The 14,707-nt window shown below is 37.4% G+C and overlaps 6 protein-coding genes across 6 annotated transcripts; 3 read left to right on the top strand and 3 right to left on the bottom strand.

The window, feature by feature from the left end:
- Positions 1-33: 33 nt before the first annotated feature.
- On the bottom strand, positions 34-3,375 carry KIP1 (Kip1p; the record flags this gene model as incomplete). The annotated part of the gene is made up of 1 exon (XM_056221775.1): positions 34-3,375. The coding sequence occupies one exon, from the start codon at positions 3,373-3,375 to the stop codon at positions 34-36; it is 3,342 nt and encodes a 1,113-aa protein (XP_056080300.1).
- Positions 3,376-4,069: 694 nt separating this feature from the next.
- PRX1 (thioredoxin peroxidase PRX1) lies at positions 4,070-4,855 on the top strand (the record flags this gene model as incomplete). Its single annotated transcript, XM_056221764.1, has 1 exon — positions 4,070-4,855. The coding sequence occupies one exon, from the start codon at positions 4,070-4,072 to the stop codon at positions 4,853-4,855; it is 786 nt and encodes a 261-aa protein (XP_056080299.1).
- A 273-nt stretch (positions 4,856-5,128) lies between these two features.
- On the top strand, positions 5,129-8,581 carry SEF1 (Sef1p; the record flags this gene model as incomplete). Its single annotated transcript, XM_056221753.1, has 1 exon — positions 5,129-8,581. One exon carries the CDS (start codon positions 5,129-5,131, stop codon positions 8,579-8,581), a length of 3,453 nt encoding a protein of 1,150 aa, XP_056080298.1.
- Positions 8,582-9,327: 746 nt separating this feature from the next.
- On the top strand, positions 9,328-11,565 carry UBP13 (ubiquitin-specific protease UBP13; the record flags this gene model as incomplete). Its single annotated transcript, XM_056221742.1, has 1 exon — positions 9,328-11,565. One exon carries the CDS (start codon positions 9,328-9,330, stop codon positions 11,563-11,565), a length of 2,238 nt encoding a protein of 745 aa, XP_056080297.1.
- A 218-nt stretch (positions 11,566-11,783) lies between these two features.
- PRS4 (ribose phosphate diphosphokinase subunit PRS4) lies at positions 11,784-12,764 on the bottom strand (the record flags this gene model as incomplete). The annotated part of the gene is made up of 1 exon (XM_056221731.1): positions 11,784-12,764. One exon carries the CDS (start codon positions 12,762-12,764, stop codon positions 11,784-11,786), a length of 981 nt encoding a protein of 326 aa, XP_056080296.1.
- A 363-nt stretch (positions 12,765-13,127) lies between these two features.
- AST1 (Ast1p) lies at positions 13,128-14,417 on the bottom strand (the record flags this gene model as incomplete). Its single annotated transcript, XM_056221720.1, has 1 exon — positions 13,128-14,417. One exon carries the CDS (start codon positions 14,415-14,417, stop codon positions 13,128-13,130), a length of 1,290 nt encoding a protein of 429 aa, XP_056080295.1.
- Between the last annotated feature and the right edge of the window lie 290 nt (positions 14,418-14,707).

The following is a 14,707-nucleotide window of genomic DNA, read 5'->3' as shown; positions in this document are numbered from 1 at the left end:
TGATACAGAATATTTTACAACTGCAGTATTTCATTATTGATGAACTTTCTTGTTTTGTGATGGGTCATTATTTTCAGTTTCCTCTCCCTTTAGTATTGGTTCCGTCGTAAACCTTCTCTTCAAATTGTTATGTGACTCTCGTCCAGTGTCATCTGTATTTGGTAAGGTTTTTGACCTACTGGATTTGGTGGAGTTTATGCTTTTTGGTATAAGTACTTTTGGTAAGGGTTGATCAGGTACAGGTACCGGAGTCTTTGGACTGAAATGTGAGACAGCAAAGTTTTCTCTTGTAAATGAGTTTGATGCACAAGGACGAGACTTTATAGTGTCGTCTTTGCTCTTAATTTCAGCGTCCCTGTAAATTTGGAGTTGTTTTGGATAGTCCAATAAGGGTAAAGTCTTGGTAACAGACGATTCAGGTCGTACATACTCACTGAGAGGTTTTTCTATACTGTGGGTAGTGATAATGTTTATACCCTTTTCATTCAATGACTGTAAGCCCTCAAAGTGTTCAGTAAGTACTTCATTTTGTGTTTTTGAGATTTGTATGATGTTCTTTTCGTAATCGGTTAATATAAAACTGCATAAAGAGTTGAAATTTTCGTTCATTACAGTTAAATTGATATTGTTTTCATTAGCTATGGTTTCGATATGTGATGTTACTGCATCGGTTAACGTCATCATCTTCTCATTCGTTAAAGCATTATCTGAACAGATCGTATTTTGAAATTTCTTGATTGAATCCAATACTGGATTTGATTCTGGCACATTATTATTATTGTCACCACTGTTTTTACAAATTTTGTGTGATATTTCATTCAAAAATCTATCAATGGGCAAACTCTTCAGTTTGGAGGATATGTTCACGTCCATTTCGTGTGATAGACCAGTCATATTCTTTGTGAAAGCTGCATTGTTATGAGAAACTGTCTCTAAAGCCCCTTCAACATCTTGTGTCAAGGATAATATTGATTCAGAATAAATTTTATTAACGGCAATATCAGTTTGATTGAAAACGGAGGTCGTTTTATGCCAGATGTCTTGATCTAATTTAAGTTGTTTGTCCTTCAACTTATTAATAAATCCGTCAAGTTCATCATGAAGTTCGTTGCGAGTCCTAGATACATGATTTTGGAAATACCACTTCAATTGCGTCAACTGTTCGCTGAATTCATTAGAGATCTTACGCTCATTGACCAAATCGTTTTTCAGTTTTTTTATTTCCGAATCTTTCTTTTCAATTACTTTTAATACTTCTGATTCATGTTTGTTTATTAAAACATTCATACTATTCAAGTTTGTGGAACAACTATCCGATATTTCGTTTATGGAAGCTAATACTGAGCGCCCTATCGAATCAAGACATTTTTTGATATCACTTTGTAGATTTCTTAAAAGAAGCTTATGTGATTGATAAATATCATTCAAATCTTTATTACAGTGAGAAGCAAAATCACTCTGGAAATCTTTAAATGAATTCGAAATACTGAGGACAAGTTCGTTCATTTTAATCATCAGTAAATTCGCTGTGGTATTCATTAATGACTTGAAAGTAGAATCATGGTTGACTTTATGAGAATTTACGCTGTTGGTTAACTCTTCAGTTACGCCGTTGATGACTTGAGAGAATTTTGAATTATAGTTTCTTAAAGAATTTTGCAGACTGTTTAGAGTTTGTAGTACCTGTTGGGAAATTTTTAGTTGCATATTCTGGTTGGCAGTGTATTGTTTTTGACAGTTTTCATGTGATGAATCTCTTTGTTGAGTGACTTGATTTATAAGCTCGAGGTTAGTATAGTGAATCTGTTGAATTTTAGAATAAAAGTGGGAATAGTCTATGTCAAAATCTCGTATTACAGTAACAAGTTTCTCTTTTTCAGATTGTAACAAATTATTGATATCTAACTGAGTTAGATATTTTTCCTTGAACTTTTTAATCTGTTCTCGTAAGTTATGTATTTTCAAATTTTGTTCATCGATTAGTATGGAATTGCTTTCGTAAAGATCCAATTGGTCTTGAGTGATAAATATGCCTTGTTTGTTTCTTGAATTTTTCAGGTCGTTTTTTAATTTTTCAATCTCTTGAATGTAGTCTTTGAGACATGTGTCCTTTGATAAAGACTGGTTAACTTGTGGAGTATTTTTAATAGATTTGGCTCTCGTTGCATATTCTAGCGTGCTTGCAGTCTCTTCCATGGATATTTTCGCAGGTGATACAGTAGCAATGATGCATGTTTTCGTCATACCACCTAAAGAGTCTTGTAGTAATCTTGTCAACTTGGATTCTCTGTATGGTATATGGTTGGAATGATCAACGAGGGCGTTGATGACACGACCTAATGTTAATAGTGATTTGTTAATCAGGCCAGCTTCTTGAGCCCTCTTATTCTCTGCACCCGATCTGTTGATGTTCTCGCTGCCAGCCAAATCTACCAAATTCAATTTACCGATTTTGACAAAATTTTTGTTTTGTCCATGGTCTTTGCTGTCTTGTTCAACTATGTTTGTCGTGATTGTAAAAACCGTATGAGATCTCGACGAGAGATCATTGCACTTAGTAGCGGCCACCTTCCTTTTCAAAGAACCTTGCATTAACAGATTCAAGCCCTCGTGAGCAGAGTTAATAAATATTTCTTGCATTCCTTTGACCATAATGGACGAATTATTATTATTGTTATCAAAAATGCGAATTTGCCTCTTGGTATCATTCACTACAGGATCATCATCGTCGCTATCAGAGAGTAAATCTTTCAGATTTTCGTTGTACAACTCTAAGAAAGATATTTTTACGGAATACTCTCTGTTCAAAGTGCTTAATTCTTTAAATAAATCAACTAGGACGCGTGGTATAATACCTGCGTGTTCTCCCAATAACAGCTTATCTGTGGATTGTACGTCACCGAGAATGTTTATGTCGCCAGACATGGTGTAGGTTTTACCTGTTCCTGTTTGACCATATGCGAATATTGTACAATTGTAGCCATGCAACATTTCTCTAATATAGTTTTTTGCAGTGGCATTGAATACCGTTTCTTGATCAGATTCTGCACCGAACACCTGATCAAATTGATAAGTTTTCTTCGACGATGAGTATGATTGGTGGGAACCGTTGGAGAGAATAATCTCCTTTCCCTGTGGTCCCAGGGTAGAAATCACTACGCTACTTTTTTCGTCTATTTCTCTTTTGTTGCGCGATCTACACCTCACGTATACATGGATATTGGAGTCTGAAGTGGTAGAATTATTATTACAGATGGGCGGCGTTACAGTGTGCATTCCATTCGAAAGGCCGGGAGATGGAGCATGCGCAATAGTCTTCCTCTTGTTCAATTTAAATTGTGCGGTGCGGCGGCTAGGCAAGGAAGAACGAGCCATCTTTGTTCACCTATCTTGGCATATATAGTGAAAGATCTGCGAACTGTTGTTGATTGTTTATGTGTTTGTTTGTATATATTTGTTCACAAGGAGTGGCGCGCGCTTTGCAGGCCACAGCAACGCGAAAGTAGGCAAACAACCAAGAAGAGATGCTATGAGTATCAGTGATGGTCCAAAGAGAGACCACCACTACTTGCTTTTTCTGACATAATAGAATTGGCTAATCCTAAAGAATAAGGAGCCGTAAGCGCATTTAAGAGCCCTTTGTTACCCTTTGCCGCGAGTTTGGAGTCACCTAACAGAAATCGAGCCTTTAAAATCCCCTTTAAATATATATCGGCACTAGTTAGTTCCTTCTTCATAAGTCCTTGAGCTTCAGCCATAATATATTCAGTACAGGATATATATATACTTTCTTCTAGTTCTTGCTAGTCACTAGGGACGAACCTCTTTCCTTTTTTAGACCTTCCGTATATAGTGACTGATTGTGGGCGGCTATTTTTTTTTTTTCAGCCATGATCTCCGGGAAGGGGTTTCCCGGAAGAGAAACAACCCCGGAGATTTTTTAATTACGTAAGGAAGGGGCCCGGATGTCGCTATTAGTATATAAAAAGAGGAGTGAAATTATGAAAAAAGTGTGTTTATACGCTCTTCAGGTAAGACGGCAGAGTTTGAGGCAGTAAGAAATCATAGAATGTTTAGTAGAATTTGTAGTGCTCAGGTAAAGAGAACTGTGTGGACTCTCCCCAGACAGGCTCACTTGCAATCCCAGACAATTAAAACATTTGCCACAGCACCTATTCTGTGCAAACAGTTCAAGCAAAGTGACCAACCAAGACTAAGAATAAACTCAGACGCGCCTAACTTCGATGCTGACACCACAGTCGGCAAAATCAACTTTTACGACTACTTGGGTAATTCTTGGGGGGTCTTATTTTCCCATCCAGCAGACTTTACGCCCGTGTGTACTACTGAAGTTAGCGCATTCGCCAAATTAAAGCCAGAATTCGACAAGAGAAACGTGAAATTGATCGGTCTTTCAGTGGAAGATGTTGAATCGCATGAAAAATGGATTCAAGACATCAAGGAAATTGCAAAGGTGAAGAATGTTGGATTTCCTATCATTGGCGACACTTTCAGAAACGTGGCCTTTTTATACGACATGGTAGATGCTGAAGGATTCAAGAATATCAACGATGGTTCATTAAAGACCGTGAGATCAGTCTTCGTTATTGACCCCAAGAAGAAGATCAGGCTTATCTTCACCTACCCTTCCACAGTCGGGAGAAACACCTCAGAAGTGCTAAGGGTTATTGACGCATTGCAATTAAGTGACAAGGAGGGCGTGGTCACTCCAATTAATTGGCAGCCCGCCGATGACGTTATTATTCCCCCATCTGTTTCCAATGAGGAAGCCAAGACTAAATTTGGTGAATTTAACGAAATTAAACCTTACTTGAGGTTTACCAAGTCCAAATAAGCCTTCAATAAACAATCTTACTATATAGAACGGTATAATTGATATATATATATATCCAAGTAAGACTTTTACTTTTCTTTTATTCTAGTTCAACCTCACTCTACACGAAGGGCCGTTCATTGGATCATTTTTCTTTACATCATGTAAAGGAATGGCTATAAAAATACAAGTTTCTGTTTCTATACATATCTCTATATAATTCTCTGAAAAAACCCTAATGTCATAAGACCTACATACCAGTAATATTGGGCGCTGCACATCCGAATTCTCGTTATGGTGAAGGATAATCGAGATTCTGACCAAGACCAAGATTTTAATTCTTCTCATATGAAAAGACAGCCGGAGCAGCAGCAGCAGCAGCAGCAGTTGCAACAGCAGCAATTTTCTAACAAGAAACAACGAATATCTCATCATGATGACAGTCATCAAATTAATCATAGACCAGTCACATCATGTACACATTGTAGACAGCACAAAATCAAGTGCGATGCCAGCCAAAACTTTCCTCATCCTTGCTCTAGATGCGAAAAAATTGGTCTCCACTGTGAAATTAATCCACAATTTAGGCCTAAAAAGGGCTCCCAGTTGCAATTACTGAGACAAGATGTAGATGAAATTAAATCTAAACTCGATACTCTTCTGGCTAATGACGGTGTTTTTGTTCATCTTCTACAACATATCCCTATGGGTAATAACCTTTTGAATAAACTTAATCTGCATCCAACACCAACCCCGGGTACTATTATTCCTAACCAAGATTCTTCTCCCTCATCAGGCTCTCCAACTTCTTCCGCAGCTCAACGAGATTCCAAGGTGTCAGTCCAGACGTATTTGTCCAGGGAGCCACAGCTCCTTCAAGCCAATCACGTCAACAATAAGAATAATGAGGCATCACCTCGCACTAAATTACGCGCATCTTCTTTGGCTCAAAGCTCGAAGAGCCTTGTAGCGACAGAACCGAACAAATTGCCGCCTCTGCTGAATGACTCAGCATTACCCAATAACTCCAAAGAGTCTTTACCTCCCGCTCTGCAAATGGCTTATTACAAGAATAACTCAGTAAATAACACACCTAGCGGCCCCTTCTCGCCAAATCACACAGCCTATTCTCCGCATGCTTCATCAACCGCCGTTACTGCTGCGACGAACAAGACACCCTTTGGAGCAGCGAAATATGTTGATGTAAACAACAACACCCATAAAACAAAAACACCTGTTGTAGCCACTACCACGACTATGCCATTATTACCTTCGCCACATGCAAACGTAGATGAATTTGTACTGGGTGATATAAGCCTTTCCATTGAGAAAGCGAATAAACTGCATCATATTTTTGTGACTAGATACCTACCATATTTTCCTATAATGTATTCCAATAATGCTACCGAGCTCTACTCTCAATCTCAACTACTTTTCTGGACCGTCATGTTGACAGCATGTTTGTCTGATCCTGAACCAACTATGTATTGCAAATTAAGCTCCTTGATCAAACAATTGGCTATAGAAACTTGTTGGATAAGAACTCCCCGATCCACACATATCTCTCAAGCTTTACTAATTTTATGCATTTGGCCTTTGCCTAATCAAAAAGTTCTAGATGATTGTTCTTACCGCTTTGTAGGATTAGCTAAATCATTGTCCTACCAACTTGGTTTGCATAGAGGTGAATTTATCTCAGAATTTACAAGAACTCAGACTTCAATGCCAAATGCAGAAAAGTGGAGAACTAGGACTTGGTTAGGGATATTTTTTGCCGAACTTTGTTGGGCAAGTATTCTTGGTTTGCCACCAACTTCACAAACAGACTATTTGTTAGAAAAAGCTTTATCTTGTAGTGACGAAGAATCAGAGGAAGACAACGACAATAGTAGTAGTAGTAACAATAATAACAATGTTAGTGATAAAAATATCAAAACGAAGGAGCCACACATTGAAAGTAAATACAAACTGCCGGGTAGATTTAGAAGATTATTAAGCTTAGCCAATTTCCAAGCAAAATTATCCCATATTATTGGATCTTCCGTTTCCAGCCCTGATGGTTTATTGGAGCCAAAATACCGTGCGGAAACCTTGTCTATCTTAGGGAAAGAGTTGGATTTATTAGCGAAAACTTTAAATTTCCAGAATGACGACGTTGTAAATATCTATTTTCTTTATGTTAAACTAACAGTTTGTTGTTTTGCATTCTTACCTGAAACTCCCCCTACTGATCAAATTCCATATGTCACGGAAGCTTATCTAACAGCTACTAAAATCGTTACTTTATTGAACAACCTTTTAGAAACACAACAACTTATTGAACTTCCTATTTACATTCGACAAGCTGCTACATTTTCTGCATTGATACTGTTCAAATTGCAACTGACCCCTTTACTTCCTGACAAATATTTTGATTCAGCAAGACAATCAGTGGTCACTATTCATAGACTTTATAGAAATCAGTTAACTGCATGGGCCACCAGTGTAGAGAATGATATTTCGAGGACTGCAAGTATGTTAGAGAAATTGAATTTCGTATTAATTATGCATCCGGAAGTCTTTGTAGAGGAAGATGGTATTATTTCTAGAATGAGATCACACTTAACAGGATCCTTGTTCTATGACTTAGTTTGGTGTGTTCATGAGGCTAGAAGAAGAGAAATGGATCCCGACTATAATAAGCAGGCATTAGAAAAAGCCGCTAAGAAAAAAAAACATTCTTTAAATGGCGTTTACAACGATCCTTCATCTTCGGGTGGGATCATGGACAGAAAACTTTATCCATTGCCGTTATATAACCATATTTCTAGAGACGACTTTGAAACTGTTACAAAAACAACACCAAGTGGAACTACTGTTACTACTTTGATTCCTACCAAGAATGCCTTGAAGCAGGCAGAAAAACTAGCCAAGACGAATAACGGAGACTCTGATGGTTCAATAATGGAAATCAATGGAATACCGCTTTCCATGCTCGGAGAAACAGGTAGCGTCAAATTTCAGAGCTTATTCGCTAATACTGGAAAAGATAACGATTATAACAACGGCAGGACCCTACTAGATGCCTCTAATGTCATGACTATGCCCTTCAATTCAAGTTATCCGATCGCTTCTGGCCCTACTTTGAATAATAATCCAAGAAGTACTAATTTAGACTATTATAATAACGGACTAAACGTAATTTCTGATCTCTCTATGAAAAGATCAGCAAGTACACCAGTTAATCACCTTCCTACATCAGTTCCAGCATTGAGGAACCCTGTTGGTAGTTTACCAGATACTGTTACGTCGGGTATGGATCACCCGCGCCCACGAGAACACAGCAATCTACAAAATGTTGCGATTAATTATAATAATCAATTCAATAACGTAAACGCCATTGAAAGATCACAGAGCAGTATGTCTCACTCACGTACACCGGTTGCTTTTAAGTCAAACAACATGACAGATTTGCATTCCGTTGTTTCCGATCCTGGTTCATCTAAAAACACTGCATACCCGCCTTTAAGCTTGTTTGCCAAAAGCGGCATCAATAATAATATTAATAGAGCTAATCAACAATTCTCCGGCGCAAACACTATAACTCCCTTTAACTACCAAAGCATCGATAATGAAAATAATGTGAAGACTCCCGGAAATAAACTGACAGATTTTTTTCAGCAACAAAGTGCAGGCTGGCTTGAAGGAAATTCCAGTAACGATGACTTTTTTGGGTGGTTTGATATGAACATGGAGCAAGGATTTTGATGGCCGTGATGTTTCTACTAACGAATGCTGCTAACACAGCTATTTAGGACTTCGAGTCCTTCTATTTATACATATTCTTTCTTGCATTGTTTTCCAATGTATCAGTAGTCAAGAATAGATGAACACAACTATTATCTGTCAGTTTATTATCTCAACGTCCTATATAAGATAAGGACACTACAATATAATACTTATTCCGCTACCTATTTATTTCACTCCCATTCTTAATCTTTTATATACAATGCACTCATCTGTATCCTTTAACTAAGACTCATGAATTATGACAACACTTTTACATTCATCTGTATGTTGGTTGCACTTAGCTTTTTTCTTCAACGTTCCATCCTTGCTTCTTATCCCTATTCGTTTGGAGACCGTCGTCACTTTCAGCGGAAGGCTGAAAAATACATCAATCCGAAAATGTTGAATATAGAGATGAGGCAATTCAGCTACAAAGATAAGGTACTCAAAGAACGTAATTGGACCACCACGTTAGAAGAAATCCGTTAATAGAAGAGACAGACATAGTATTTTTCCTGGGTTTTGAATTGATTTTTTTCACCTGTTCGTTTTTCTTTTTTTTTCATTCATTTAGATAGTACTACTACTGGTCACATTAGATCTTACCCTTGACTGTGCAACCCATCGAGCTATTTTTTATTGACAAGGCCAAATTTTAGCTTTTGTAGAGATCCAGTACTTTCATTAACGACACATCATAAGAGCCGAGCAAAAAGAGTGCAATCATGATCAGAAGATGGTTGACGATAAGTAAATCAGGGAAGAAGAAAAAAGCAGCCAGTGATACCATTACAGAAGAAGTAGAGAAAACTGATTTTGAAGCTGTAAGTCATGATATAACTGACGAATTTTGTAATAGCGAATCCTCTGACAATCCCTCCAGTTCATTATTGGTCTCTAATTTGGACACCAAAGAATCCTTTCTGAATGAATGCAATAACTTACAGGCTTCTTCTGGAAAAGAATGTGATTCTGAAACGTGTAACCAAGACAGCGTGAGTCACAGTCAGGATGAGACATCTAACGTGTTGATGATGAAACCTATAAGCACGTATGGAAGTATTATGCAAGCACCTGATTCGCCTATACTAGCTACAAAGGTTTCCGACTTAATGCCATATGGAGACGGATCCAATAAGGTTTTCGGGTATGAAAATTTCGGTAATACATGCTACTGTAATTCTGTCCTTCAGTGTCTTTATAATCTGTCCCCATTACGTGAAAATATTCTACAGTTTCCAGAAAAGCCAATAGAATCTGGTCACCCAAGAAAGAATGAAATGAGAGGCAATAGACCAAGAATATTTACCGAAGCAAGCTTTGAAAGGAGCAGTACTATTACCAATGGACATGTGCCCAATTCTAAATCTCAGTCTACCGATGACGGAAAACCGGCTATTATTAATTCTGTAACTTCAAATACAACTGGGCTTTCAGAAAAAAAGAGTAAATTTTTCAAAAGTTTTAGTGCGAAACATGCACAAGATAACAATAAAAAAGAAGGAAGTCCAGTTGTATTGAGTATCCCCAAACCCCCTTCTAGTTCACAAGACGCTCCTCCTTTGGTGGTAAAAACACCCAACGAGCCTGGTGCTCCGAGCAGATTGAGTTCCGAGGACGTCACAGAGAGACCTCTGGATGTACCTCGTAAAATTATTGTTGGCAGAGCTATTACTTGTGAAAATCCTTCAAGAGGTAGTAGTAATAGCAATACTTTGGATTTAAGAGGAGAAAGTACCAGCAGCTTATTTTTCCCTCTAGATAAAAGAGATACTAGAAGATCAAGTTCATCTTCGCAAATATCTCCAGAACATAGAAAGAAATCCGCTCTTATTCGTGGACCAGTAATCAATATTGATCATAACTTAAACGGATTGGATAATGCTACACTTTATTCCAGTTTGAGGGATATCTTTGAATGCATAACTGAGAATACGTATTTGACTGGTGTTGTATCACCTAGTTCATTTGTTGACGTTCTCAAGAAAGAAAACGTTTTATTTAATACCACTATGCATCAAGATGCTCATGAGTTTTTCAATTTCCTTCTGAATGAGCTGAGTGAATATATAGAACATGAAAATCAAAAAAAAGCTACCAGTAAAATTAAAAACAACGGCTTTCTGAATACAAGCACAAATTTCATCAATGACTTATTCAAAGGTACTTTAACAAATCAAATAAAATGTCTTACGTGCGACAACGTTACTTCCAGAGATGAACCATTTTTAGATTTCCCCATCGAAGTTAAGGGAGAAGAGGAAACAGACATACAAGCAATTTTGAAGAGCTATCATCAGCGAGAAATGTTGAATGGCTCAAACAAGTTCTACTGTGACGAATGTTGTGGCTTACAGGAAGCAGAGAGACTAGTGGGTTTGAAACAGTTGCCTGATACTTTGACATTACATTTGAAAAGATTCAAGTATTCTGAGAAACAAAACTGTAATATTAAACTTTTTAATAACATTCACTATCCCTTGACGCTAAATGTTTGTTCTTCAATAAATTCTGAAGTTTGTCAGAAGTATGAACTGGCTGGGATTGTCGTTCACATGGGCGGCGGGCCACAGCACGGCCACTATGTTTCTCTATGCAAACATCAAAAGTTCGGCTGGTTGCTCTTTGATGACGAAACGGTAGAAGCAGTCAAAGAGGAAACGGTGCTGGAATTTACTGGTGAATCTGCAAATATGGCCACAGCGTATGTTTTGTTCTATAAAGCAGTGTGCTCAAATGTTAATGAAAATGATCGTCAGAAGATGGTAAAACAACAAGAGGAAAATATCGACAACCTAATCAAATACGATGATTGGCTAAGAACAAGTAATAGCACTATAAAGAAAAAAGAGGAGGAATCAGCCACAGAAGATGTGGATACTGCTATAGACGACAGCTTTGTTTCTAACACACCCACTAAGCCTAAAAAAAAATCAAGAATGTTTAGTTTTAGGAAAAGCTGAAGATTATCTGCATATTAAGAGAGGTTATTTCTACTTTCTCTATTAAAACTATTTAGCCTATGTCTGTATCAATTTAATTATTACCCTTTTATAATGTCTTTAATTTTTTTTTCTTCATTATTTAAGTTTTGGTTCGGAAGAGACTTTTTTTCTCAGAACAATATAAGTATAAAGATTATTTAGCATACTAGCAATTGAGACTATTAGTAAAAACACTCTTATATTGGAGCATGAGTAAACAAATACGATACAGATTCACCATTGTGCAACCTTCTTATAGCTTCAGCGAAAGTGGGACTTATATCAATTTGGTCAGCAATCGATAAATCCAAATCCACCGGAACAGTATTTGTACAAACTATTCTCGACAATCTACTATTCTTCAGCTTTTCTTTTGCTGAACCAGAGAATATACCATGTGTAACGATAGCTATAACTTCTTTGGCACCATGCTCTATTAAAGTATCACAAGCTTTTACCAACGTACCACAAGTATCAGCCATATCATCAACCAGTAAACATGATTTATTAGTAACATCACCGACAAGCACCATTTTTGAAACTTCATTTGCCTTTTGCCTTTCTTTGTGAATCAAAGCAAAATTCAAATCTAGCTTGTCAGCCAAAGCAGCTACTCTCTTAGCACCACCTGCATCAGGAGACACCAAAATAGCATTATCGAAATCTGTTTTAGTTCTAATATAATTTAGAACACTTGGTTCTGCATATAGGTTATCGACTGGAATATGGAAGAACCCTTGAATCTGCGAGGCATGAAGGTCCATGGTGATGACATGATCAGCACCAGCTGTTTGCAATAAGTTAGCAATCAATTTTGCCGTGATAGGTGCACGAGATTTATCTTTCTTGTCTTGTCTTGCATATGGAAAATTGGGTATTAAAGTGGTGATCTTTCTTGCAGATGCAATTTTGCAAGCATGAATTAGAATCAATAATTCCATCAAAAAATCGTTGATTTCTTGTTCACCAATTCCTGTCTGAATAATATAAACATCTTCATCACGAAGGCTTTCACCTATGGTAACAGAAGTTTCTTTGTTGGAATATTGGTACACACCAACCTTGGACAGTGGAACACCTAACTTTTTTGATATTTGTTCTGCTAAATCCGGATGAGAGTTCCCCGCCAGCAATTTGATGCTATTTATGGCCATATCTTCTCGAGATTCTGAATTCATCTTTGCCCGAAATCCTTGAGGTAGGGATAAACTATGTCTACATCATATAGTCACCATATGTTCAAAATCGATGACCACCATACAGGGCCTTGAAATATTTTCTTTGAGTTTTTCAATGACCGAGAAGTAAAAAAAAAAAAGAATGTTACAGTAAGGCTGATTAATTGTAATCCAATTGAAACCATCGATAATGCTTAACGCAAAAGTTGGATTAGTCTCTCAAGACCAGTTACAATATTAATTAAACATTAAACTATACTACTACGTACCTATAGAAATTTCAGGATGGGATAATATTAAGCATTAAATCATAGAGTTTATTAAATTTTGAATTAAAACACATAATAAAAGTACTGAGGGTATCTAGAATTTTTCGACATTCAGGATTAGCTTCCCCTGTGCACGTTGAGTAGCCATGTAAGAAAATGCTTCTTTATGATCTTTCCAGTCGAACACTTTATCGATAACACATTTTACAGTACCATTCTTCAAAAAGTCGCCACATTGTTCAATCCAATCATTTTTGGCGGAAGAAGTTTTAGCATTAGGATCAAAGTAATAGTGTGTGTAGTTATACGACCAAATAATAGACCCAAACATTTTTCTTGCATTCGCACTTGGGTTATCCCATGAATCAAAAATGTCTTCTTTATAATTGGCAACGTAATCGCCTACGGTGGTCACATAAGCACCACCACCATGAATCAACGAACTTGAGTGACTTAGAATATCGTAACCACCAACAAAATCAAGCACAACATCAAATTTTCCCTCATTATAGCTAAGTATGGTTTCCTTATCCTCTACTGGATCAAATTGGGAAATCTTCTTTTCTTCGAGCATTTTCCTCAGCGGTCTACTGGATTTACCCCTACATGTTAAATAGTCAATGAAAATCATTTCATCTGCAAAATCAGAGAATTTCTCTTGCAGAACTTGAGGCCCATTGGCCGACGTTACAATCACTAGCTTTTTTTTCAGTTTGTAATGACGCTTTAACAACTGTATAACAAACATTCCTACCGATGAAGTCCCACCATTGATCAAGACAGTTGAATCTTGCTTCAAATACTTGTTCTTGAACAATTTATTCAGGATATTGTAACCAGTTGCCAGGCAAAATAATGAACCTGCAGCTTCTTCTGCAGTAACGGAATCCGGTTTTAACAAGATCGGATCTACTTTTGGATCTACCAAGATCGAACTTTGCAAACAGCCCATGGCTAAGTGTGGATGGTAGTATATACCGTATACTTCATCGCCCACATGCCACGCATAGTTTAAACTCTCACCCACTTCAGTGACAACACCACTGTATTCTCTCCCCAAACCGATTTCCCCGTAAATTGATGATGTGTAGCCGTTCCTGATTTTCATATCTACAGGATTCAAACCCACATTGCTTATTTGAACTACGATTTTGTTTTTAGGAATCGGTGTCTTGATCTTCTTTTCATATGAGAATTCCATAGGTCCTGTTTTGCTTTGAAATACCAGCGATTTGATCGGAATAAACTTGACATGTCTCAAAGGTCTAGCAACCCTTTTAAGAACGGGTTCATCTATAGGTATCTCCTTGGGAGCAGGTATTGTGTGATCCACGATCATCGCCTGCAGTTTAGGGTCCTGGTTCTTCAGAATATCTTTGGCCATTGTTCGACGTTTGTCTCTTGGTATAGGATGCTTTACCTGCAGCTTCCAGAACAATCAATGAGCAGAGAATCCCTTGGAATAACCTCTTACCATAAAACTTCACTTTCATATATATACCTTGAGTTTTTCATTATTTTGACAAAATGCTGATTTGATAATGTCAACAGAAAAATCCCTCGCCTTTCCGGTGAAATTTGTCACAGCCATTTGAGATGAGATGATTAAGACTGAGCACGTACGAAAAAAGAAAAGAGATGCGACAAGATAACTTGGTCTATGTCATTTTAGCG

This window comes from Saccharomyces mikatae (assembly GCF_947241705.1).
Source record: "Saccharomyces mikatae IFO 1815 strain IFO1815 genome assembly, chromosome: 2".
Lineage (NCBI taxonomy): Eukaryota > Fungi > Ascomycota > Saccharomycetes > Saccharomycetales > Saccharomycetaceae > Saccharomyces > Saccharomyces mikatae.
This window is presented reverse-complemented; position numbering and strand designations above follow the sequence as displayed.